Source organism: Oryctolagus cuniculus, chromosome 19, assembly GCF_964237555.1.
Source record: "Oryctolagus cuniculus chromosome 19, mOryCun1.1, whole genome shotgun sequence".
Taxonomy (NCBI): Eukaryota; Metazoa; Chordata; class Mammalia; order Lagomorpha; family Leporidae; genus Oryctolagus; species Oryctolagus cuniculus.
In genome coordinates, this window is record NC_091450.1 from 12,103,982 (window position 1) to 12,131,118 (window position 27,137).

Here is a 27,137-nt window from a genome sequence, read left to right on the forward strand (position 1 = left end):
GGGCCCAAGGCCTAGGCATGCCTGCGCGATTCGCTCTGGCTTGGGGGCTGCTCTGTGCCTCTGGCCTATGTTCACTCCTACGCTAGCTTCTCAGCCCACGAGTCCCCGGGAAGGACTTTGCAGGAAGTCAGGCACCTGCTTCTGCCTCCAGGAAGGCCGACCTTCCCACAAGGGACTGGGAGAGTCTACTCTGGCCCAGCCTCTGGATTGTCCACTTGGACCACCATTTAGATCTTTCCAGCCGCATCAAAGTTCCAAAGTGATCTCCCTGCCCTCAACCTGCATTGGCTGTTCTGGCTACAGTCAAGAAAGGAGACAATAGGAGGGTGAGAGTAACTGCCAAGGGTTCCAGGCACTTCACAGTCCAACCTCAAGGTCCCTCCCCAGAGCTGCCTGGGAGCTAACGGCGAGGAAAGTGGAACCAAGAGATGGAAAGAGAAGGAACAAGTCTTGCTGCCACCTTTGCCTTGTCAATCACTGGGACGAAGTCAGTGCACAGTGAAAACGTCGGTATGTGGATGTGGATGAATTTCAGGTCTGGTGGACATTTATGATGGGGCACCAAGGCTCAAATTCTGCCCCCCCCCCCCATAGCCTGGGACTTGTTGAGAGGGCCCTTTGGGGACGGCGCTGTGGCATAGTGGGTGAAGCCACCGCCTGCAGCGCTGGCATCCCATATGGGCACTGGTTCGAGTCCTGGCTGCTCCACTTCCAACCCAGCTCTCTGCTTATGGCCTGAGAAAGTAGTGCAAGATGGCCCAAGTCCTTGGGCCCCTGCACCCATGTGGGAGACCTGGAGGAAACTCCTGGCTCCTGGCTTCAGATAAGCACAGCTTCAGCCATTGCAGCCATCTGGGGAGTGAACCAGCAGATGGAAGACCTCTCTCTCTCTCTCTTTTTCTGCCTCTCTGTAACTCTGCCTTTCAAATAAATAAATCTTTACAAAAAAAAAAAAAAAAAAAAAGGCACTTCAACAACCTGTGGGTCCTGGCTCTTAACACTCAGCTCAGTGGCATCTGACTTTGACCCCACTGTTTCCTTGGCCTGGAAAACTCCCCTTTGAGGGGCAGCCTACACATCCCTGTTTCTGTACAGCCTTGCTTGACATTGCTGGCAGGGTGCAGTGCCCAGATTTCTGCTTCCTTCTGTGATGGCACTTCTCATGCTGACTTCTAACCATTCCGCTACACCTCTCTTCCAACTCCAGCCCTTAGTTCCCGTCCCCAGGGTGCCTGGCCCGGAGCAGGTGTACTCAGCGGGCAAGGTTAAGAATGGCACTACATTCTGCCCTCTTTCCCATCAGGAGGGGAGGCCTGCTTCCCCAGCCTTTGCATCAGGGCTGACCTTGCGACGTGAAGCTTAGCCAAGCAGCCGGAGGTGACACTGTGCCAGCCAGGGGCCTGGGCCTCAGAAGCGGCTGTCGCCCTCAGTGCACCTCTGAAACACAGCCATGTGGCCACCCCTGGCCAGCTTGCTGCAGGATGAGAGAACACGTGCAGGGGCACGGAGGCACCCCAACTGACACTCAGTCGGTCAAGTGCATGTGCATGGGTGAGCTGCAGCTGAGCTCTGCAGAGCCAGACTTCCAGGAGGACCAGCCAGGGAAACCCAAAGTGCTGACGCACAGAACTGGAAGCCATGTTCCGCGGCTGTTGTTTTAAGTCACTAAAAATTGGGAGTGGTTTCTCACAGAGGCGAAGCTAACTGAGACACTCAGTAAGAGATTGTTAGGACAAGCGACACTGGATTGGTAAGCTATCTACTACCATCAGGTCTGGGATTCCAACTCGCGGCTCAAGAGACAAGCAGGAGACCCAGGAATATCTGCTCACCACCCTGCTCCCCTGGGTGCTTTCAAACGGGGTGCCGCCCACCAGCCCTCACCAGGGACTCAGTTACCTCCTTTTTCTCCCGGGAGCAGGACCGGCCTCTCTCAGCCTTTCGCAGGCTCTGACCTGTAGCGGTTCAAAAGCAGAACCAGAGATGAAGACTGTGCAGCCACCGTTAGTTTATGATCATGAAAGCTTTTTATTTGCAAACTGAATAGACGAGACCAATCATAATCAAATGATTTTAAGAAAATGCAGCCTATTATTATAATGGGGAAATGGCACACTCTGGAAATGGGCCATCAGCAGGGAAAGTGGTAATTCACACACTCATGTGATTCGACTATAATGAACCAACCTGCAGCCCTTTAATCTGGAACATCATCTGCACTCGGAAAGGGCCCATGGACTGTAGTTTTCCCAGCTGAATTACGTTTTTATTAAATTGTTTGGAATTACACAAAACGCCTTCCACAAAAATGCCTTCCACCGTGTGCATACACATAACCTTTGATGAGTGCGTACCGAGGCGCTGCCCCGCCTCCGTGCTGGCACGGGCGGAAATGAGTGGTCATCACTGGCAGTCTGCATAATGGGCAATTTCTGAGACAATTGTTGCCTTTCTCAGAAAACTCAGAAGACTAACATTTGAAGGTAGTGAGCATAAATTCAATGGCCAGATATCATCATGTTTAAATAGGCTGTTCCCAATGCAGTTTTCCCAACTGTTACGGAGGGGTCCATTATAAATAGGATTCCTGGGTGGAAAATTGATGGCCAGCCTTGGTTTTAAAATACAACACAAGAATCACTTGCTTGTCAGCAGTGCATCTCCCAAACTGCCACACCATGTGTCCCGCTGGGTCAGCACACTCAGAAGGCAGAGACATCTTAATGAGAGTCAAGAGGTAGGGACCAAGACCCAGGGCAGATGTTCATCTCTGGATGTGGTCACTTACAGGAGGCTACATATGAGTGAGGGGCAAGGCGGAGTCATGGCCTATGACCAAGCTCAAGGGATGAGCGTTCTCCAAGAGACCCAAGGATGGGCTTCTAGAAATGGCCAAACTCTGGAGCCGAATTAGAAAAGGATTCAAAAGCGGCCAGCATTGTGGCATAGCAATTAAAGCTGCCACCTGCAGTGCTGGCATGTCATATGGGTGTTGGTTTGAGTCCTGGCTGCTCCACTTCCCCTCCAGCTCCCTGCTAATGCGCCTAGGAAAGCAGCAGAAGATGGTCCAAGTCCTCAGGTCCCTGCACCCATATGGGAGGCACACATGAAGCTCCTGGCTCTTGGTTTTGGCCTGGAACAGCCTTGGCCATTGAGGCCATTTGGGGAGTGAACCAGTGAATGCAAGATCTCTCTCTGTCTCTCCTTCTCTCTCTCTCTCTTTCAAATAAATAAATAAACCTTAAAAAAAGATTCAGAAAAGATGCAGCTGGAGAATTTAGAAAGCATGAGGTAAACAGTATGATGGTGTGGTAGACACCTATTGGGTTATCTGCTCAGCTCCTAGTGACAATGTAAACAGACCTCTTCTCTCACCTTGCCTCCCTAGAAACAGGATGGGGTCTCCTGGGCAGCTATCCCTGTGTGTGAGCCCACACTCCAAACCTGACCCAAATGCAGCTGATCAGAATCCCAGCCCAGGAATTTGGACTTGGTTCTGAGAGACAGAGAGAGAGAGAGAGAGAGAGAGAGAGAGAGAGAGAGACAGACAGAGGCAGGGCAGGCTCTCCCTGTATGTGTGGGGAATTTTGATGCTGTGAGCAGCCACTGGCCTCCCGCCTCGAGGCAGACTAGCAGAGAAGGCCAGGATGCTGGCACAGAACGGAGTCATCGGAAATGGATGGCATGCCTGCCTTTGTGTCTCACAGCACCCACTGAAAACTATTTTCTCTCTGTATGCATTTTCTTTTTTCTTAAGACAAAGAGCCTAGGATCTGGGGAGAAAAGAGCCCAGGAGGACATGCCACGGTGCTGGGGGAGTTTGTATATGGGGACGGTGTACATGGGGGCTCTCTGTACATTCTGTTCCATTTTGCTGAAAGTTCTAAAACACAGTCCATCAATTAAGTACACACACACACACATACACACACCAGAAATAAATAAATTAAAAAAAAAAAAGAGGCCAGGATTTAGGGCCCAGAAGATCTAGTAGTTGTATTTGATCATCATCTACCAACGCCTGCTGCTCATGGGCAGGAGCTAGTATGGCCAGCTCCCAGAACCCCCTGGCTACACCTGCTCTGGCTGTCAGCCCCAGGATTCCGAGGGGGTCCTCAGGCTAGCCATATATAGGCCATACAGTGCAGAGCCAGGAGCCCGAGATAGGCCTGAGCTGGCAGAGACAAAGTGGGCTGGAGGCCAGGGTGGCTGATAGCCCAGAGAGTTCCAGCAGTGCTGAGGGGCAAGAAGACACCAGCAGGGCCCAGAGCAAGGGCAGAGAGTGGGAAGGACACAGCCAGTCCAGGCAAGAACGCGGCCACGCCTGCAGTCTGGCCAAGGCCCTTGCTTTCCTGATCACACCAGCTCCAAGGGATACAGTGCTGGACGCAGCTGACTACTCCCTGTGGGACCCTGGATGAGTCACAGGATCTTGTAGGGCCACAGATTCCTCCTATTTTCTTTTTCAAATGAGGGTTGGGCTGAATCATCTTCAGGTTTGCTTTTCATCTCTAAAATTCTATTACACCAATAAAGAACAGTAAAAAAAAAAAATTAAGGTGGTCCATAAAACAAAATATTACTACAAAGAACACAGAGCTTAACTACTGAAATTTGAACGCAAATCTCTCCACTGGAGTTCATTAGAAGCTTCTTTACTCATGAAATTGGAAAATAATTCGCTTACTTTCCAATGAAGATAATTTGCTCTAATTATGAGCATTTGTTACCTAACCGCCCTGGAAGACAGGTTGGCCCAGTCCCCGCACTCCTGAGCCTCTCTGCTCCAGGTAGCTAGACGCTGCATCCAGGTTCTACTATGCCTGTCTGTTGCACTTAGCTTCTCTGAGTATCTTCCTACCTTCTATCTCATTTATTCTCACAACAACTCAGGCAGGGAAGTGGAAGAAGGTGACATTAATATCAATATATGCCGCTTGCAAAATTAAGGGGTGTTCCTCTGCATTTTGCAAGGTGACCTGCCTGCTTGGGCTGGGAAGCAATAAATAAGATCGAATGTAAATGATACGTGCGTACTACACTTTCTAGAATAGATGTGTGCCTGCAGGAAAAGAGAACGAACAAAATAAAGTGACTGCACGGAATCTTTGTAAATATAATCCTATTCTCCCACGTATGGTTTTAGAAGGGTTTTATCTGCACTCAGAATTTCCTTTCAATGGTCCCAAGGCTGTGATGCTTCAGTTTTACTTTGCTGTAGATACAGGTAATAAGCACTGCTTCCATTTAGAGGGGAGTCACATCGTCCTCGGAGGACTTTCAGAAGTCATCAGGAGAGGGAAAAATCAGTGTCAAAATTACCTTTGAAAAAGAGCCTTCACCTCCCGCAAAGTACAGCCTTCGGGATACAGCTTTTTATAGCCATTGCTGTGGATGAATGTGCATATGTAATTCTGGTGCATATGGAAATGTATAGTACATGATAGAAATACATATGCAAGGTATAATTTTATGGTATTCTTAATTAAACTATTCATACTGTAACTACTCCATCTTTCCTCTTCGGGTGGGAAGAGAGTGATGAGGGTGCAGGCAAGGGCCCAGCACCAAGTTCACGGAAGTTAAATGCCTGGCGGATGCAGCTTCAACACACTGGGCACCTACTATGCGGCCAGCACCTATGCAGAGACATCATCTCCTGTGTCTTTACCACCACTCCTTTAGACCAGGGCTCAGCAAACTTATTCCGTAAGGACTAGAAAGAAAATACTCTTGACTGCGAAGGCTGTAAGGATAGAAGGTCTCTGATGCAACTCCTCAGCTCTGCCACCATAGCCCAAAAGCAGCCACAGGCAACAAGTAAACAAACGGGTGTGGCTGTTCTAATACAACTTCACTTATAAGATCAAGCAGCAAACCAGATGTGGCCCATGGGCTGCGGCTGGCCGACTCTTGCTTTAGCTCCATTCTCATGGGTACAAAGCAAAGAGGGAGAGAACCAAGCTGAGGGCCAGTGATTGAACTGCTGGTAGAAGGTCACAGAAATGCAGATTCAGGGCTCAGCATGCGGCCAACTGCCATCATTACCATCATTATGTTAGCCTTGTCATTGCCACCACCGCCATCACCATCACCATGGGAGCTCACTTCTAGTCAGGATCTACAGTGGGCCAGGCACCGGGCTCCAGGCTGAGCAATACATCAACTCATTGACTCCCCACAGCTACCCTGTGAAACAGGCACTCTTCTTATTCCACTTGTCAGAGGCACACTGTGAGATCCAAAGAGCTCAGGACACCTGCCCAGTGTCCCACGGCTGGCGAGTGGAGCAGCTTCGCTTTCCATCTGGGCAATTCTGCCCGAGCCTGCACTGCGAACCACCACAAACTAGACTCCCTCAGCCTGGTCCTGAGACCAGTGCAAGAACGAAGACAGTCTCAACAGTCCGCGGGGAGAGGCAGCCCGTGTGAAGGGACTCTGCTGTGCTGCACCTTTTGACTGTGCTTTGATTCCCTGAGCAACTAATAAAGGGGTTTGAGGAAAATGACTCCCCAGCGGAGTTGGGGTTCCCTTCCAGCCAGATGGTGCCCTGAGGAGCCCTAGAAGACAGCAAGGTGCCTGCAAAGCCAAATGTGGGGAGGCGGGCTTGACATCACACACTGGCTCCCACTATTCGGGGTAAACGCTCTGCTGTGGCAGCAAAGGCTGGACTTGGGAGAACAAAGGCGGCTCAGAGGAAATCCTATAGGCAAAGAAAGCCCAGGCTGGAACCTCCCGGTCACAAAGAACATGCTTCTCTCCAGTGGGGTGACAATGCTGCCACTGGGGTTACTAAAACGCGAGGCAACTTAGTCCTTTTGATGGCCACATCGGAGGGCTCCTGCTGCACTCATCTGATGTATCTATGAAATGTAATTTACATGACACACATCCCATGGAGGGGCTGCTTTCTCTCACCTAGACGGATTGGTAAAAATCCAGAGATTTGCCAGTATATTCTTGGCAAGGTCTGGTGGAGCACAAAATGGCCCAACCCTGTGGAGGGTATCTTGGCAACACTGTCAAAAGCACAAATGCATTTTCCCTTTGAGCCAGCTAAATCGCTACCAGGAATGTGCTGTGAAGAAACACCTCCACAAACAGGGAGGACGCATATGCACAAGGTGTTCACGGCAGCATAATTTGCAATAGCAAAGACGGAAAAAACAGAAATCCATCGGTAGGGAACTGCTGAAGAAATATGGTGAATCCACACAATGGCACGGGAGCTCGTGAAGCTGGAAGAAAAACCAAGCAAGCTCCTTATAGTCTACTACATACAAATCCTTAAGAGGTGGCCTTGTTTTAAATGAAGAAAAGAGGGGGCCAGAAAGTATATGGGGCATGCGACCTCTTTTCCAAGAAACCGGGTGAGGAAGAATATATACTCGTATTGATTTTATTTGTATAAACAATTACCCGGGGAGCGACTTCTCCATGTAGACTTTAATATTATTTAAATTTTTGAATGATTTATTTGGATCTATTTCCTATTCCATAACCTCAAACTTAAAATATTACACATCCAAAAGCTGATGCTATAGTTTGGATAAGGTTTGAGCATCCTCCCCTCCCCAAGTTCATGGTTCCCAGGGTGGCAGCATTGGATGACGGTGTGGATCTTTGGGAGCTGGAGCCTAGTAGAAAATCCTTAGGGCAGCTGGGAGTGTGCTATAAAAAGGGGTTCAGGTGTTTCTCATGGAATTCTGGCTGGTGTTCCCAGCCCCATGTAGGCTCCTAATTCCTCCCTCACCGCATGATTCACCTACACACACCTGCCTCTAAAATTTGCCAAAGGGCGGCATGAAGGGTGGGTGTCCTCACCAGAGCCTGCACCGTGCTGCTTAGACCACCAAAACTGTGACCTAACTAAACCTCTTTTCTCTATAAAGTTAGCATGCCCAGGTGTTCTGTTACAGTGATGAAAAACTCTAAATACAGCTGAACTCAATTTAAAAAAAAAAGATAATAAGAGGTGCCCACCCAGAGCGGTGGGCAGCCTGGACAGGGAAATGGAGTGGCTTCTCTGAACCCCAGGACACTGCAGCTTGCCCGAAAGAGAAAACCTTATTTTTGGAGGACAAATTGCCTTCTTTTCAGAGATCAATCTATAATGTGTGAGAGATAAGAACAAAATGATGGCAAAATACAGTTTCTGGAAATTGAAACAACCGTTTCTTCGCTAAGCCAATCGGCTACTGGTGAGGGTCATGTTCTTACAAAATGGCTGGAAGAGATGAAAAAGGAAAAAAGGAACAAAGACAAAGGGCAAGGTCTGTCCAAATGGGCTCTCTGGAAATCGTGATTTCGCCTGGGTCAGGTCTGATGATTGCTTCGTGTGTACCTGCCACTGTCGGTCCTTTCCTGGGTCACAGAGCCTGGGCTTTCCTACCTGTTTGTGGCAACAACAAAGCCACAAGGCTCGGAGAGGCAAAGCAACTTGCTCAAGGTCACAGAGCAAGGAACGGGAAGAACACGGGCTTACCCTGTGCTCAGGACACTCACTACACCCTGCTTCCTGTGTGCACACCAAGTTCATGAACAAAAGCACCCCTGGACCCACTGTCATTTCTACCCGCACCCTAGCACGTCCTCAGCTCCAGCCCAACTTCCTGCATGCTCCCTGAAACTAAGATTCTGGCACTTACCGAGACTCAAACGTGTGCAGCTGCCAGACAGAGGGAAGTAGCAGGTGGGAACAGGACCGCCTGGAGAGGAGGCAGCTGCCCACCCTATCCAGGGAATAACTGGTTAGTTTCAGCTGCCAGCTTCCCCAGACAGAACAGACTTGGTCTTGCTGAACTCAATTTTTCTAAAGAAACTGTAAATCCAGTCTTCTGAGAAAGCTTCTAATGTTATTTACTTAGATAATTATTTATTTAAATGGCAGAGTGACAGAGAGAGAAAGGGAGAGATAGAAAGGAAGAGAGGGATCTTCCATCTGTTGCTTCACTACCCAAATGTCCACAATAGCCAGGCTGGATCAGACTGAAGCCAGAAGCCTGGAACTCCACCTGGATCTCATGTGTGAATGGCAGGGGCTCAAGCACTTGGCCATCTTCTCCTGCTTCCCCGGGACATTAGTAGGGAGCTAGACAGGAAGTGGAGCAATTGGGACTTGAACTGTGGACCATATGGGATGTCAGCACCACAGTTGGCGGCTTAACCCACTGTGTCCCAACGTTAGCAGAGGTTTCTCGTGTTTAACGTGGACAAGTAATTAAAAAAAAAATTTAAAGCTCAACAAATAGGCTTCTCATTTTCAATCTAGTAGGCAATTAAGACAAAAGACTAGAAAATATCCCACTTTTCAAAACCATGACAGCCGGCCCTTGATATCTGCAGGTTCTGCATCCACTGATTTAAGGAACCTTGGGCTGAAAATACTGATGGGGCTGATGCTTGGCATAGCAGTTAAGATGCTCACCTCCCACACTGGATTGACAGGTTTCAGTCTTGGCTGCAGCTACTGATCCAGCTTCCTGCTAATGTACACCCTGGAAGGCAGCAGATGACGGCCCGAATACTTGGGTTCTCTACCACCCACGTGGCAAACCAGGCTGGAGTTCCTGGCTCCTGGCTTCGGCCTGGCATTTGGGGAGTGAACCAGCGGATGAACAATCTATATCTGTCTGTCTCTCTGCTTCCTAAATTAAATGAAAATAAATGCTAAAATATGCAGATGAAAACTACATCTGTACTGAACATGCAGCCTTTCTAGTCTTGGTATTAACCACCATTCACACAGCCTCTACACGTAGGAGGTAATGGAAGTTGCCTGCAGGTAATTTAAAGCGTAGGAGAAGATGTGTATAAGTCGTCTGCTAACACAGCACCAGGGTATATACGGCACTTGGCAATCCTTGAATTGTGGCATAGGGAAGAGGGAAGCCTTAGCACCAGTCCCCCGTGGATAATAGGAAATAACTATTTTTTTATGTTTATTTGTTTTATTTTCATCTAGGCACAATGAAGAAGTCAGATGGACAAAAACAATCTTAGGGCCGGCACCACGGCTCACTAGGCTAATCCTCCACCTGCTGCGCAGGCACACTGGGTTCTAGTCCCGGTCAGGGCACCGGATTCTGTCCCGGTTGCCCCTCTTCCAGGCCACCTCTCTGCTGTGGCCAGGAAGTACAGTGGAGGATGGCCCAGGTCCTTGGGCCCTGCACCCCATGGGAGACCAGGATAAGTACCTGGCTCCTGCCATCGGATCAGCACGGTGCACCGGCTGCAGTGCGCCGGCCGCGACGGCCATTGGAGGGTGAACCAACGGCAAAGGAAGACCTTTCTCTCTGTCTCTCTCTCACTGTCCACTCTGCCTGTCAAAAAATAAAAAAATAAAAATAATAATAAAAAAAAAATCTTAGATCTTCCATCCGCTGGTTCACTCCCCAAATGTCCACAACAGCCAGGGCCAGGACAGGCCAAGCCAGCAGCCAGGAACTCCATCTGGGTCTCCCTTGTAGAAGGCAGGGGCCCAAGTACTTGGCCCACCACCTGCTGCCTCCCAGGATGCATTAGCAGGAAGTTGGATAGGAAGTAGACTAGCTGGGACTTGAATCAGGCCCTCCAATATGGGACGCAGGTGTTGGAAGCAGCGGCTTACCCCTCTTCCCCACAACTCCGGGAATAACTGTATTTATGAAACGAAACCTGGATGCCCTGGGCCTCTTCTGAGGGCACCTCCTTAACCTCCTTAAGGCCATCCCATGAAAAGAACAGAAGTCTGCTGGACAGGGGGCAGGGCTGTTGGAACACCAGGTGCACACTGGCTCTGCCGCACACCTCTCCCTTCACTGCCGACATGCGCCTCCCGGCTGGTTCCGAGCCCGAAATTCCATTCCTTCTGCTGAAAGCCTGAAACAATATCCCTGTCACTCTTCCTTTGAATTTTCGCTGTAACCAGAATTCCCAGGGCCCGGTTTACTGCCAAATTACCTGAGATAAACAAGTCATGCTAAGATCCTCTTTCCCTTTCCAAACCCAAACAGCAGCTGGCAGCTAGAAACGGTTATTTATAACCTGTGCACCGTGCCTCGCACTTGCTTCGTTGAGGAATGCTTAGCCGGGCATTCTTGGGCTGGCTTCGTAATTGGATGAGAGCCTGGGGAAGACATCGTGTGGCTGGGGACTCATTCCCTGCCTGGGAGTCCTCTTAGACCCGACACTGGAGTCTGCTGTCTGGGTTAAGACAGCGCATGTCAAACACTTAGAACAGGGCTCTACGTAGCGCAGGTGCTCAGCTGCTGCTCATCCCCTCTTCCAGAAACAACCATTAGTGGCTCTCTGTGAGTTCTAGGCAACTTGGGCTCCCAAAATATATCCTGAGGGTGTTCATTCTCCCGCTCCAAGACCCTAGCATCCCTCCTTGGAATTTTTCACTGGGCACCTAGTAGGTCTCCAGCAGCCATAGCAAAGTAAGACCGTACCACTTGCTGGCTTGACTGTCTAATGCTTCCCTCTAGAGTACCCACACAGCTTGCCCTGGCTGCCCAGCCTCAGCATGGCCTGGCCCGGGGCACAATCCAGACTTCTCTCCTTCCTCGAGGGCATGCTCCTGCAGCCCCACCTGCCCATCTTCGGCCCCTTCCACCCAAGATTCCTCCCTGCCTCCCGGCCCTGGCCTTCTCCTTTCCCTCGTTCTAGAGCCCTCGCTTCCCTTGGTCTCAGCAATCAGATCTGAGCTGAGAGGGACTCGATTCCTTGCAGTGAACTCGTCCTTCCGACTTTCATCTTCTGCAAAGCACTTATCTGATCTCTTTCCTATTAATGTGTCTGTGGTCTGCCTCCCCCACTAAATATCAGTGCTGCAAAATCAGAGGCAGCTGTCTGAATTTATCATCACTGAATGGCCCACACCCGGAAGAGTATTCGGACAGGTGCATGCACGAACGGGTGAATGGTGGGGTTTCTGAATGGACAATGCGGGCAGGGCCGAGGGGCGGGCCTAGGAGCTGCAACAGAGCCCACATGCTTTCTCACACCGTGCCCTCCTGCCCCCTTCCCCCTGCTCCCTCTGGGATGCGGAAACAAAAGATGACAGAGGAAGTCTAACACCCCCTTGGAGATAATTGGAAAGTATTGATTTCTTTCTGTTTGAAACGGTAAAGATAAGTAAATGTCACACTTCTGTAATCGAGTCAGTGGCTTATGGGACAACTGCTTCCCAGGCGGAAATGTATTTCCGTCTGCTTCTGTATCCATCACACAAGCACCGAAACCCATGCCTGCGCCGCGCTCCAAACCGGCCCCGTCCACCCACCCCAGCTCCCCACAGGATATAAGTGAGGACTGTGGGTTTGTGAAAATGGGTGTGGATGAGGGGCTTCATGAAAAACTCACGTTCTCCGTTAGGTCCATTTCCTCACAAGCTTTCTGTAGCCCCCATGTGTACGCAGATACAAATTAAAGTGCCTTTTTGCCCCCCCCCCCACCACAGTGATCTGTCAAACTGCCTTGAGTAATATGGGAAATAGTCATGAGATTGCCCAAAAACCTAAGCGAAAAGATGTGTTCCTGCCCCGCGGATGTTCACTGTGTGCCTACTGAGTGCCAGTACCCCTCCAAGGGCTCAGACAGATGAAGTCATGTGATCCTTACAGCCGCCCATAGGAGGCTCCTTTTGACAACCTCCACTTGCAGTGGAAGGGCCTGGACATTGAGAGATGGCGTGACTGACCCCTGAGGCCACAGAGCTGGGCAGAGGAGTCAGAACGCAAACCATCCACAAGCTCCGCCCTTTCCTCTCCAGCACCAGGAGGGCTAGGGCTGGGCAGCAAGCCCGTGGAGAGAGGGAGAGAAGGGTCAACTCATCTGCTGTCCTGGTTTTTCAGTTTCCTTCCTCAGGCCTAAAAATGAAACTTCCATGCGCAGGGAAGCCAGGGGCAGAGCCTTGCACAGCACAGGCCCCTGGCAGGGGGGAAGGAGGGAGAACAGCGTGGAAGGCGCTCGACTGAAACTGATCAGGGCCTTGTGTCCACAGCCCAGGCTGCCCATGGGCAGCTACTCAACTCCCCTGGGCCTGAGCCTCTGCATCTGCCACATGACAGTGTTCAGACTCGCTCCAAAGTCCCTTACTGACTGAATCCAGCCCACACACATCTGTCTGGTCTCCATGTCAAAAAAAAAAATTATTTTTTCACCCAACATTTAAAACTTGGACTATCTCACATTTTAAAATCTGGAGATCTGGATTTTCTTGAGAAATCAAAAGATCTGGCAGTGCAAGGCCTGCCTTCCTGCCTGGCGCCTGTCACAGGGAACCGAGAGTAGCAGCCCGCCAGCTGGCATGGTGCTCTCTGATTCCCATCCCTAGCTCTTCTGGTTGTCTCCCTGCCACCAAAGTCAAGTCCAGGGTGCCACTCACCAGAAAGTCTGAGAGGTGCCCCCCAAAGAGAAGATGAAAGTGAAGATCCATGTGTCCACATCTTCGGCACAAATGAGTCCCACCATCACCGTCACCATCACCATCATCACCATCACTGTCACCATCATTACCATCACCACCATCACTATCATTGTCACCATCACCATTATCACTACTATTACCACCATCACCATCACCATCATCGCCACCATCACTGTCACCATCACCATCACTATTATCACTACCATCACCATCACATCACTACCATCACCATCACCATCACCACAGCTAACACTAACTGTGCCAGGCCCAAACCTAAGGGCTTTGTATCTATTGACACATTTCATTCTCTAATTATGCATGAAAAAAATGGAAGAGGCCACGTGCTTCAAGAAATGAGCAAACAACAGATTTCTTTATGAGACTGAATAATATTCCTAGATATGCAAAGTATATTAGCTGTTGGAAGAAAACCAACAGAAGCAGCATAATGACATAAACCCTGCCATGGCTGACATTCATATACAACCTGGCCCTGCAGGCCTCTACATTGTGATTGTGATCCCTGCAGGGGTCTTCAGGGTTCTGAGAGACCTTGGGGGCCCCAGAATGGGAGCCTGACCATAACTATCAAGTAGTCCTTTACAGGGTGAAGACCAAAATCCAGGAGGCAGGAACACAATTTGGGTCTCCCATGAGGGTGGCAGGGACCCAAGTGCTTGAGCCACCGCCTGCTGTCTCCCAGAGTATGCGTTAGCAGGAAGCTGGGATCAAACCAAGGTACGCTAATATGGGACATGGGTGCGTTCCTACATCTAGGTAGTCTGGGCCTGTTAGAAGAGGGAACACACAGAGAATGCATGGCAAGTGCAGAGAGTTTGGGAAAGCGCTGTAGTCTCTGCAGGTGGGCAATTTCCTGCCAGATTGCATTCACCCATAGCTTTCCCATCTCTGAAGGAGATGATTAAGTCTGGGAATCCATCAGCTAAGGGTGGTCAAGGTCACAGCGGGTTCCAAAATGAGGCAGGAGCTGGGAGTGAAAGTTAACTTCACGGGGATTGGAAACAGGGGGAGGGTAAGAATTCCTCCCGGAAAGTAGGGGGAGAGGCTGTGGGTTCAGTAAAGGCAGCTGGGCCAGACTATGGTACTAGGGCAGGTTCCAAGTGTTCAAAGGACAGTATCTAGGGGACCCCGGTTGTCCACTGGAGACAAAGGGAGCAGCAAAGGTCTCCAGAAGCGTGGGCCTTTTTTTTTTAATTTTTATTTTGACAGACAGAGTAGACAGTGAGAGAGAAAGACAGAGAGAACAGTCTTCCTTTTCCGTTTGTCTCCCCCCCCCCCCCGCCCCCGCAATGGCTGCTGCGGAGTCAGGTGCTTCTCCTGGTCTCCCATGCGGGTGCAGGGCCCAAGCACTTGGGCCATGCTCCACTGCACTCCCGGCCACAGCAGAGAGCTGGACTGGAAGAGGAGCAACCGGGACAGAATCTGGTGCCCCGACCAGGACTAGAACCCAGGGTGCCAGCACCACAGGCAGAGGATTAGCCTATTGAGCCGCAGCACCGGCCATCGTGGGCCTTTTTTCTGTGTGCTGTCATGAGCCTGGCCAGCCAGGTGCTAGGGGACCAGCTGGTACAGCCCTTTCCTGGCTACCATGTCGACCCAGTGAACACGTGCCAGGCTGTGTGCCAGATGTCGGGCATACAAAAGAACAAGAGTGGGCCCGGACCCTCAAAGAGGGAACAGGGCATGGAGTCCAATTCTTGACATAACAACAAAGGCTCGAGGAGCTAGGGGATCCTGCTGTCGGGGAGGGGACGCAGGTCACTGCAATCTGGGGGGGGGGGGGGGGGCGGGGGAGGGGAGTGACTTCAAGGAAGGACCCAGCTTGCAGATAACACAGCCTGGGCAAGGTGTGGAGGTGGGAAAGGATCTGGTGTGCTCAAGAAGTGGCTTCCGGAGGAGACTCAGGCAGGGCTGAAATCTCAGGGGCCTATGGGGAAGCCAGTATGCTTATGCAGGAAGTGAGCACCTGCTGACTGGCACCACTAGCCACAAGGAGTCAAACCATCAGCCTGTTTCCCAGGTCAAAGGAGTGAGCCCTGGGGGATCTGGTCTGGGTGACAATGCTGGCACAGCAGGGCCAGCTGCTTAGGAGGAGGAGCCTGGAGCTGTTTAAAGAGCACTTTATCAAAGAATGAGGAAGTATGGCTACTGACATATTCAGGGCCAGCATTCCGCTTTCTTGTTTGCTTTTCTGAAAGGCAGAGGGACAGAGAGCTCTCACCTACCGGTTCACTCCCCAGATGCCAGGAACACAATCCAGTTCTCCCATGGGGGTGGGAGGGACCCAATTACTTGAGCCATCACCTGCTGCCTCCCAGGGTCTGCATTAGCTGGAAGCTGGAATTGGTAGCTGGAGCCAGGAATCAAACTCAGGTACTCTGATACGGGACATGAACATCCTGACTGCTACACTAAATGCCCACTCGCCAAAGCACTTGTTTATCAGGAGACACAAGAGTTCAGATTTTTATAATCACTATTTCTGAATCTGGGAAGATACACCTTTGGGCCCAGGGCAGTCTGGTATAAAGCCTCTGGGCTTGAAGCAGGTATCTAAAGAGGAGGCTGAAGAGGAACTGCTTCCCCAGAGCAGTCTCCAGGGAAAGGTGCTATGTCCACAGGGCAAGTGTTCAGACTGCAAGGGTCAGGCTGTTCAAAACCCCATGGGGCATCAGCAGCCGCACTTTCTCACTCTTTGATAAAGTGCTCTCTAAACAGCCCCAAGCTCCTCCTCCTAACCAACTCTACTGCTCCTGGTAAGGCCTCTCCTACTTGGAAACAGAGGAGTGGTCCCAGGGCCAGACCCTGCAGGAGCCAAGAAGGCAAGTCAAGGAGTTCATTCAGCAGCCCCTGGGGCAAGCCATGCCCATGAGCACACCCTCCAGGGAGTGAGAAGCTGGCCTTTGATGACATACTCCAGAGTGTACACTTATCTGGGTGGAGCCCTGGCTCTGCATCCACTAGCTAGCCGTGTGGTGTGAAACGGGCACAATCACGGTACCATACTGAGCTGTTTCAAGAATGAAACTCACATTCTCTACGACAGCAGTCAGCAGATTTATCCTGCAAAGGGCCAGCCAGCGAACATTCTGGCCCCGTGGGCTGGACGGTCTCTGTCACCACAGCCACCTTGGCCAGCATGCCGTGAAAACAGCCATAGACGCGGGATGCCAGTGGATATAGCTGTGTCCCAATCCAACTTTATTTACAAATAAAGCGACTTGACAAACGTTATCTCCTAGGAACTGCCACGCTGGGTTGTAGTTATCTATGCCTGGCTTTTTCCACCCGATTCTGAAGTTCTTACAGGCAGTGGTGATAGTCTGTCTTTCAGACCAGAAAAACCAGGCCTTGCACAGTGTGGCACACAATGAGGCCCAGCGGGACTTCCAAGGTTCTGCAAGTTGCCACTACAGTAGGCTTGTAACTTCAAATGCCGGCAGGCCCAGGCAGGGCAGAGTCGCGACTAGGGAGCTGGCCATCGAGGCATTGCGTGGGCTGGGAGAGGGTGCCTGCCTTCTAAAGGGGGCAGTCTCTGCTCTCTGCTCAGCTCTGGTGGTGAGGGAGTGGCTACCGGGCAGAATTCTGACTCTCTGTTAATAGACTTTACTGATATTTTCTTTTTAAAGATTTATTTATTTATTTGAAAGACAGAATTACAGAGAGAGGTACAGCCAGAGAGAGAAGTCTTCCATCTACAAGCCCACTCCCCAAATGACTGCAATGGCCAGAGCTGAGCTGATCCGAAGCCAGGAGCCAGGAGCTTCTTCTGGGTCTCCCATGTGAATGCAGGGGCCCAAGAACTTAGGCCATCTTCTACTGCTTTCCCAGGCCATAGCAGAGGGCAGGATGGGAAGTGGAGCAGCTGGGACTCAAACAAGCACCCTTATGGGATGCCAGCGCTGCAGGCTAGGGCTTTAACCCACTGTGCCACAGCGCTGGCCCCAGATTTTACTGATATTTTCAACAAAACCTCATAATCAGATTCTTATGAGAAATCTGCCACTGTTTCAATGTTGACAACTAATTTAAAAAATTAAATCAAAATTTAAAAAATCATCATGGGCCAAAAAAACACTTCCATGGATGACTATTTTGCAATCTCTGACATAAAGGGTTCATGTTCAAGTTGGCTACATCTCTATTTTTTAGGTTAAAGTTTTTTTTTTTTAAGATTTCTTTATTCATTTGAAAGTCAGAGTTACAGAGAGACGGAGAAACAGAGAGAAATCTTCCATCCGCTGGTTCACTCCCCAAATGGTTGCAACAGCCAGAGCTGGACCTGTCAAAAGCCAGGAGCCAGGAGCTTCTTTCAGGTCACCCATGCGGGTACTGGGGCCCAGGCACTTGTGCCATCTTCTACTGCTTTCCCAGGTGCATTAGCAGGGAGCTGGACTGGAAGGGGAGTGGCTGGGACTTGAACCAGTGCCCATATGGGATGCCAGCACTGCAGGCAGTGGCTTTACCCATTATGCCACAGCACCTGGCCCCAAGGCTAAACTTTTAAAGACTTGTATCTTTAAACAAATCCACTCTACAGAAAAGTTCCCAGAACAGTACAGTGAGCTGCTATCTCCCCTTCCCCTGGACTCCGGCTAACTCATTTTTGCATCTCTGGATTCCAGTGCGCAGAAGGCACTGAAACACTATTCAGTCATAGAACAAATGCCATCAGGGAAAAACAAGCAAAACAGAGTGTGCCAGGTTCCAGCGAGCAGCGAGCTAAAGTGGCGGGGCAGAACGCACACTGAAAAACTTCGCAAGGAAAAGACAGGCATTAGATGGACAGACAGGAGCAATGAAGACAACACGACAGACACACAGACCATGCGGAACGCACATTTATTTGGCCTACTGAATACTTGCTGGGGTTTATTCTGTCTGGTTTTTGCCTGGTTTATTCTGAGTAGCAAGAGAAACAAACAATTCACCAGGAGCCCAGGTAAATACCACACACGACAGAACAGGCCAGACACACAGATAGCAGACTTGCAGCCAAATCTCACCAATCACCCAGCGCCTTTTTGATAGTTCGGGATTATTTGGACAAGGCGGGTGAAATTTCATGTTGGTATTATTAATTCTCTGAGAAAGTTTGCTAAGCAAATGAACAGTACAAACAGGCAAGTGTTGAGTATTTGCTCTGGGGGCAGCAAAAGCAAATGCACAGCTTTAAAATCCTCCCTAATTACACGGATGTGCTGAACTTCTGTCTAATTATTATGTTCCTCAAAGACCGAGTACTTCTTTTTTTCCCCCTAAACCATCTCATACTTTAAAAGCACAGGGGAAAACCTGACTTTAACACAAAGGTGAGCATTTTCAGAAAGAAGACTCAAGTCCTGCCAATTACCTTTATGTAAATTAAAAAAAATGTCAAACACGGGGTTTTGACTTAAGCAAAGAGTGAGCTAATGACAAAGGTCACTAATTGCTAGAGACCTTCCTCAGAAGTGCCTCCGTCTCCTCTGAGCACGGCGGAGGAAGCTGCAGACAATCACGGTACCCGTTGCCATGTAGAACCGTGTTTTTATGCACCAGACGGGGCCGCACACTCTTTCATCCACTCTTCACTGAATACATGACACAACGGGGTCTTCTTCATCATCCCATTTCACTGACAGCAAAACTGAGGCTCCAAGAGGACAAAGGACACGTCTGGGATTCAAATCCACGGCTGCACGGCCCCTAAGACCTCAGCGCATCACACACCATGTCACCGAGACAGACAGGCGGGAGCTGCTCAGTCAAATCCGACGGGCCAGGGAGAATGTCCTAGAAAGCTGTAGTGATCCGGGCATGCTGAATCAATCAAACTATAACCCGGATTGGGGACACCTGCTAGACATGGGGGGCTTTCATCAGTCTGGGAAGTAAACATCTTTCTAAGAGGGCCAGGGTTAGCTTCACTTTACCCAACAGATACATGCCTATACAACTATGCATAAATCACAATTTTACAGACTGGGAGGGGCCGGCGCTGTGGCATAGTGTGTAAAGCCACAGCCTGCAGGGCTGGCATCCCATATGGGTCCCGACTGCTCCACTTCCCATACAGCTCTCTGCTATGGCCTGGGAAAGCAGTGGAAGATGGCTCAAGTCCTCGGGCCCCTACACCTTCTTGGGAGACCTGGAAGAAGCTCCTAGCTCCTGGGTTTGGTTTGGCACAGCTCCAGTCATTGTAGCCAACTGGGGAGTAAACCAGCAATGGAAGACCTCTCTCTCTCTCTGCCTCTCCTTCTCTCTTTGTGTAACTCTGACTTCCAAATAAATAAATAAATCTTTCTAAAAAAAAAAAAAAAAAACTCTCTATCTGTCCCTTTCTAACTGCCTCTCAAATAAATAAATAAAATCTTTTAAAAATCATTTTTTTTTACAAAAATTAAAAAAGACTGGGACAGAAAATGGGCTTCTTTGAAGGTCATAGCTAATCTCAGGGTAAATACTTTCTTAGAATAAATTATTCCCCTTGGTAAGTAATCTGAAAATCAACAGATACATCCATGAGGCCAAAGGCATATTCTGGGAGTACAGAGACGACAAAGGGACAAGACAGGCTTCTTGAAAATGGTTTATTCCAGGGCTGAGGAACCCCTTGCCACCAAGGGCCATTTGGACATTTATAACATCAGTCATGGGCCACACAAAATTACCAACTAAAGCAGCCTGCTTTAGATCTAAATTTCAAGTTCTACCTTGTCAGGGACAGACCAAATTTCTTGGGTCTTCCCTGGTATAGCAACGTTTCTCAAAGCATGCTCCACAGATCCTAGGAGGAGGAGAGGAATGCAAAGAGAAAACTACTCTCATCATAATTCTAATCCTTCTTCCCTAAGCAAAGCCAAGCCAACCTGGGTTAGAACTGCTTGTAGCTTGAATCAAGGCAGCACAGCCAAACTATACCTGTAGCCATTATATTGTTTACTGTCCCAACCTCGTAATAAAAACAAAAAAATCACTTTCATTTCAGAATGTCCTCAGGAAACAGCAACGATTCTATTGAGCCATGGCCCATGAGATTCTGCATAAAGACATGGGAAGTACACATAAAGCATTTCTGTTACAAGCCAAGAATAATGGCTGATCCCAGAAAACCGACTTGTGGTTGAGTTGCCAGCTGAACTAACCACCTTCAGTATGGAATGCCATTCTTCCTTGAATGAACAACTAACACAAATTACAGTCACTCACAGCTGGGCATGGGGCAGACATTTTCTCAAATATGAACCAAATGAGTCTGTCCCTTCAAGGTAACAACAATATCTATGTCAATAATCAAAACTGTTCAAGTGGAAAACTTGTTTCCATCACAGGAGTTCAACGGCTTCCCTATACTTAAAAAACTCTTTTAAAAAGTGAGAAAGGTGGCCGGCGCCGCGGCTCACTAGGCTAATCCTCCGCCTTGCGGCGCCAGCACACGGGGTTCTAGTCCCGGTCAGGGCACCGGATTCTGTCCTGGTTGCCCCTTTTCCAGGCCAGCTCTCTGCTGTGGCCCGGGAGTGCAGTGGAGGATGGCCCAAGTCCTTAGGCCCTGCACCCCATGGGAGACCAGGAGAAGCACCTGGCTCCTGCCATCGGATCAGTGTGGTGTGCCGGCCGCAGCGCGCCAGCCGCGACGGCCATTGGAGGGTGAACCAACGGCAAAGGAAGACCTTTCTCTCTATCTCTCTCTCACTGTCCACTCTGCCTGTCAAAAAAATAAAATAAAATAAAAAATAAATAAATTTTAAAAAGTGAGATAGGTGATGATATTAACAAGTGTGACTTTTTGATTCCGTGCAATGACATTTCAAAAGTTAACATGTGGAAGATTTGCATGCTTCAGTGAACCAACATTTTCCCAGTGACCAATAGTTTATGTTATAAAATCCTATGAGTGGGAGTCGGCGCTGTGGCACAGTAGGTTAATCCTCTGAGTGCAGTGCCAGCATCCCATGTGGGTGCTGGTTCTAGTTCCGGCTGCTCCGCTTCTGATCCAGCTCTCTGCTGTGGCCTAGGAAAGCAGTAGAAAATGGCCCAAGTCCTTGGGTCTCTGCACCCACATGGGAGACCTGGAAGAAGCTCCTGGCTTTGGATCAGCTCAGCTCTGGCCATTGTGGCCAATTGGGGAGTGAACCAGCAGATGGAAGACCTTTCTCACTGTCTATAACTCTACCTCTCAAATAAATAAATAAAGTCTTTTTAAAAAATCCTATGAGTAAAATATTCAAAGGGAAAGGTAGAACAGTAAATTTTAATGGAACAGAATACAAAAGCTTAATGATAAGGGTCTAGATATCCTATTGTGACTAAGCTTTAACAAACTGCCACTTGCTAAGTTCTGTTATAGTATCAAAGAATGTCTACAGTTACCTAAAAAGGCAATTAAAAATACCCCTCCCTGGTCCAATGATGTATCTATGATGTGTGTGTTCAAGTGCTTGTGTACTTTTCGTATGAATGTGTATTTCTTCGTATGTATGTCTTCATATGTATCAGCCCAAATAGCATGACAAAACAGTTGGGACACTGAAGCCGACACAAGTCTAGCTCCTTACTATTAAACCAGACACCACAGAGATTTGAGAAAATACAAAACAATGTCAGGGGTGGCACTGTGGTGCAGTAGGTTAAGCCTTTGCCTGCGGTGCCAGCATCCCCTATGGGCTCTGGTTTGAGTTCCAGCTCGTCCACTTGCGACTCATCTCCTTGGTAATGGCCTGGGAAATCAACGGAAAATCGCCCAAGTGCTTGGGCTCTTGCACCCAAGTGGGAGACCCAGAAGAATCTTTGGATAGGCTCAGCTCCAGATGCTGTAACCATTTGGGGGAAAGAACCAGTGGGTGGAAAAGTCCTCTCTCTCTCTCTCTCTCTCTCTCTCTCTCTCCCTCTTTCTCTCTCTCCATCTCTCTCTATCCCTCTGTCTGTAACTCTGCCTCTCAAATAAATAAATCTTAAAAATGAAAACAAAAGTCATTCTTCTTACTAAATTTTTAGCGGAAATGCAACTACTTGTCCATTAAAGATAGTATCTATATTTGGATGTAACAGGCTTATTTTTGTCCTGTTTAAGTGAAGCCATAAATGAACGTGTTGCGATTCTGTTTCAATTTCTGACATGGCAAATGTCACAGATGTAAAACACATAAGCAAAGCCCTTTGGAGGCAGGAGCATAAAGGTGTTCTGAGGCCAGGAGGATTGAGAAGTATTGTTTGGTAGCAACAGTGAGTTGACCCTTCCAAGGAGCAAACTAGTGAGAGACATTCTAGAGCACCTCTGAAGGGCAAAGGGCAAAGGTATCTTGACAGCTCAAGCCAGAACGTTCGACTAAAAGCACTCTTCCAGGCTGTGTTCAGTGTGTATCAAAGGCAGACAATTTCTTCAGGAACAAATTCCAGAGAACCAGGAGCAGTGGCATAAAAAGGATCTAGCGCTCACTCTAAGGCATGAGTCGGGCCCATCTATCTGCGAAGTCAGATAACACTGTACTTTACATTCAGGTTCCTTCCCATGGTCAAGGCCATGAATCCAATCAAGGATCCCTGAATGGTGGCCCACAGGCCGCCTCTGGCCTTCAGACGGGTGGGCCAACTGGGTATTTTGAGAAACACCCTACAACTGGCTTGGCAGCTGCCTGACCAGCTTCCGATTCACAGCCCCAAACCAGCCCAGGAGCCTCGTCCTTGCAGACACTCGCGTTTGTTAGCCTCTGGACTCAAGAGCCCCCTGAAAACCCTGCCACACCTCAAACTCCGTGATCCAGCTCCAGAGTCAGTGTCCGGGTTCCCCGCTCACTCTGCCGCTTGCTGGCTGTCCGACTTTAGGGAGTTACTGAACTTCCGGGAGCCTCCGTTTTCCTCGCTGTAAAATGGGATAACCCTGACCTCACACGGCTGCTAGGAAGCTTAGAGAGGCACTCGTGGGCTGTTGCTAACACTAGACCGCACACTCCCGTGCTAAGTCCCTTCCCAGGAGCGACGATGACTGCTCTCCCTACCCACAATCACGCTTATCTCTATCCCAACTCCCAGATCCCACAGTTCCAACCTCCCGGGACACGCAAGATCCTCCTCGGCCCTCTACTTCTCCTTTTCCGGAGACCCTGGCCAGTCCTGGGTTCCCACACGACCACAGGTTCGGTACCGCTGACCACTCCCCCAGCCGCTTCTCCCCAACCCGGACCACTAACTCTCCCTTTCCCTCAGATCGGAGACCATCTTGAGTCAGGAATTGGCGGTCCAGGAGTCTACGGCCTAGGCCCTTGTCTGAAGAAGGCTCAGGAATGTTTTAAGAGTAACTGCCCGCCCTCCCGGAGGGGCCCTTAGACACTCACCGTCCATCCCTAGAGGCGGCGGTTCCGGGTGCTCGAACCGGAAGCGGCCCCTACACTGTTTGCAGTTCCCCTGGTTACTGCAGGGCACCCGACCAATGGCGGTGGAGCGCCGCTGCTGAGCCCGCCTCCAAAGCGAGTGACGTCACGGAGGCGCGCTAGAACGCCTCCTCAGATCCCCGGGTGCGACCCGCCTCCGGCGGACGCCGATCCTTGTGCGCAGGCGCGCTGGGAAAGGCCGCCTGGCGGCGCGGTGCGCAGGCGCCGCGGGGGCTGCTAAGTGAAGGGGCAATGGACGCCTTGGAGTCGTTGTTGGACGAGGTGGCCCTGGAGGGGCTCGATGGCCTGTGTCTGCCCGCGCTGTGGAGCCGCCTGGAAACGCGCGTGCCGCCTTTTCCTCTGCCGTTGGAGCCCTACACGCAGGAGTTTCTGTGGCGGGCCCTTGCCACGCACCCAGGAATCAGCTTCTATGAGGAGCCTCGGGAGCGACCGGACCTCCAGCTCCAGGATCGGTCAGCGGCCTGGGCCTGCGGGCGGGCGCAGGGCCCGGGTCCTGATGGGATTGGGGAGAGGGCGGGGAATGGAGCGAACCCCGGGCGGGAGAAACCCAGACCTGGAGTCTGGTGGGGAACACCTGGTGTGGGGACCAGGTGGGGCCCAGGAGCTGGGGATCATCTGATGGTTACCCCGTTATATCCGGGCGGGCTGCATTCAGAGAGTATTTCCATGAAATTGGACATAGGACGGGAGCAGGAAGGCAGTTCCTATGGATCGGTGAGGGTTGGACCAGGGCAAGTGCGCACGGCAGCCAGTTTAGGAATCGCGCTGATAACCCGAGCACTGACCCGGTACGACTCTGCAGTTCCGTTTTAGGAGCTTGGGGAGGTCGATCCACACCGTGACCCCCTGAAGTAGGTGCTGTCGTCTGTCCCACTTTACAGGGGCGTAAACTGAGGCGTGCACAGAGGTCAAGCACAGAGCATTGAGTTTGAATTCTGTATGTCTCCGGAGTCTTTTTTCTTTCTTTTCATTGATTTCAAAGACAGAGAGACAGAAACAGCGGTCTGCCGTCTGCTTGCTCACTCCCCAAATGCCCACAACAGCTGGGCCTGCTGGGCTAGGCCAAAGCCAAGAGCGTGGAACACCATCTGGGTCTCCCATGTGGGTGGCAGGGTCCCAAGTACTTGAGCCATCAGCGGCTGCCTCCCGGGGGTGTGCATTGGCAGGAAGCTGGATTGGAAGCTGAGGCAGGCAGGAGCCCTGGGGACTTCCATATGGAATGCAGGCCTGGTGTCTTTATCCCTGAACCAAGTGCCAGCCCCCAGAGTCTGCTCTTCTGCCATATTGTGAGGGTGGGGCGGTCCCCAGAGGTGATGCCCAAGGCAAGGCTTGGAAGTTGGATTTAGGCAGCCAGTTGGCAAAGAGAACAGTGGACAGAGAGCAGGAATGTGAAAGGCCGAAGGAAGAGAACGAAGTTTGGCTGGAGTGTAGGGTAGAAGGACAGAACGAGGAATAAGGGTTGACACACAGATGTGTGTTAGGAGTTGGTACCGTTCTAAGATTTTTTTTTTTTTAAGATTTATTTATTTGAAAGAGTTATACAGAGAGAGAGAGAGAGGTCTTCCATCCGCTGGTTCACTCCCCAGTTGGTGGCAATGGCCGGAGCTGTGCCAATCCAAAGCCAGGAGCATTTTTTTTTCCAGGTCTCCTACATGGGTGCAGGGGCCCAAGGACTTGGGCCATCTCCTACTGCTTTCCCAGAGAGCTGGATTGGAAGTGGAGCAGCCGGGACTCAAACTGGTGCCCATATGGGATGCTGGTGCTGAAGGCAAGAGGCTTAACCCCTGCGCCATAACATCAGCCCTTAGAAGCTTGATTTTTTTTAAAGATTTATTTATTTATTTGAAAGTCAGAGTTACACAGAGAGAGGAGGAGAGGCAGAGAGAGAAAGAGAGGTCTTCCATCTGCTGGTTCACTCCCCAATTGGCCGCAATGGCATTTCATGCGGTGGCTTTACCCGCTATGCCACACCGCTAGCCCCAATTCTTATTTTTTTTTTTAAAGATTTATTTATTGGAATTTTGCCTCTCTTGGGGCTCCCCTCCAGGCCACTCTGGCAGGAGGTTTCTGACTTAATTAAATATTACTTTTCTTAAAAAAAATTTATTTATTTATTCGAAAGGCAGAGTTCTGGCGAGATAAGGAGAGACAGAGAGAGGTCTTCCATCCACTGGTTCACTCCCCCCAAATGGCCACAATGACCAGGACTGGGCCAGGCCAAAGCCAGGAGCCAGGAGCTTCTTCCAGGTCTTCCATGTGGGTGCAGGAGCCTAAGGGCTTGGGCCCTCCTCTGTTGCTTTCCCAGGTGCATTAGCAGGGAGCTGGATGGAAAGTAGGGCAGACAAGACTCCAGTTGGTGTCCATATGTGATGCTGGTATTGCAGACCCAGGCTTAACCCGCTGTGCCACAGGGCTCACTCCCTAAGATTCTTTTTATTTTTTTTAAGATGTATTTATTTATTTGAAAGGCAGAATTACATAGAGAGACAGAGAGGTGTTCCATTTGCTGGTTCACACTCCAAGTGGCTACAACGGCCAGGACTGGGCCAGGCCAAAGCCAGGAGCTTCATCTGGTGGGTGCAGGGGCCTAAGCACTTGGTCATTTTCCATTGTTTTTCCAGGTGCATTAGTGGGGAGCTAGATTGGAAGGAGAGCTGGCATCTACCAGTGTCACAGGCAGCACCTTAACCCACTGCACCACAATACCAGTTCCTGTTCTAAGATTCTTACATATAGTAAGTTGTTTCATTTTTACAACAACCTTAAGAGGTGGGTAATGTTATCCCCGTTTTCCTGAAGAGAACGTCAAGGTACAAAATGGCTAAGTTACTTGTTCAAGGTCATCAACTAGCAAGAGCAGAACGCACAGGGCCGGCAATGTGGTGTAGTAGGTTAAGTATCCACCTGCAATGCCAGCATCCCACATGGCACCGGTTCGAGTCCTGGCTGCTCCACTTCCGATCCTGCTATGGCCTGGGAAAGCAGCAGAAGATGGCCCAAGTGTTTGAGCCCCTGCACCCACGTGGGAGACCCAGAAAAACTGGTGCCTGGCTACAAATCGGCCCAGCTGCGGCTGTTGTGGCCATTTCAGGAGTGAACCAGAGGATAGAAGGCCTCTCTTTCTGTCCCTCCCTCTCTCTAGCTGTAACTCTGTCTCTTAAAGAAAGAAAGAAAGAACAGAACCCAGAATTTGAATGCAGAAATTCTAGGTCCAGAATCCACTCTGCCTTGCACTGGAGAAGCTAATCAACCATTCTTTAATCCCACTTCCAGAGTTTCTCCCTTATCAAAAGGACGGTGGGAAGCCACCCAAGGGAGGGTCAGACCCAAAGAGT

At 50.1% G+C, this 27,137-nt stretch overlaps 2 protein-coding genes across 14 annotated transcripts in view; one reads left to right on the forward strand and one right to left on the reverse strand.

Annotated features, from left to right (window-relative positions):
• The window catches only part of KATNIP (katanin interacting protein), a 186,647-nt gene extending 162,769 nt beyond the window's left edge, over window positions 1-23,878 (reverse strand). For 2 of the 11 annotated variants that reach the window (XM_070065023.1, XM_070065022.1), the window contains exons 1-2: window positions 23,746-23,774; window positions 1,900-1,955 (exon numbers count right to left, since the gene is read on the reverse strand). Coding sequence is in view for 4 of the 11 variants with exons in the window: in XM_051847551.2 (XP_051703511.2) it covers window positions 1,900-1,955; window positions 13,370-13,430 (117 nt within the window). In the remaining 7 variants the exon portion in view is untranslated. Of the gene's footprint in view, window positions 1-1,899; window positions 1,956-13,369; window positions 13,994-23,156; window positions 23,261-23,745 lie in introns of those variants that run through there. The other 9 variants (XM_051847546.2, XM_051847553.2, XM_070065021.1 and 6 more) reach the window with 9 other exon arrangements.
• Window positions 23,879-23,951: 73 nt separating this feature from the next.
• The window catches only part of GTF3C1 (general transcription factor IIIC subunit 1), a 70,597-nt gene continuing 67,411 nt past the window's right edge, over window positions 23,952-27,137 (forward strand). For 2 of the 3 annotated variants that reach the window (XM_008257917.4, XM_008257919.4), the window contains exon 1: window positions 23,953-24,254. In XM_008257917.4, the coding sequence (XP_008256139.2) occupies window positions 24,034-24,254 (221 nt within the window). In that variant the 5' untranslated portion in view covers window positions 23,953-24,033. Of the gene's footprint in view, window positions 24,255-27,137 lie in introns of all 3 variants that reach the window. The other variant, XM_008257918.4, reaches the window with a different exon arrangement.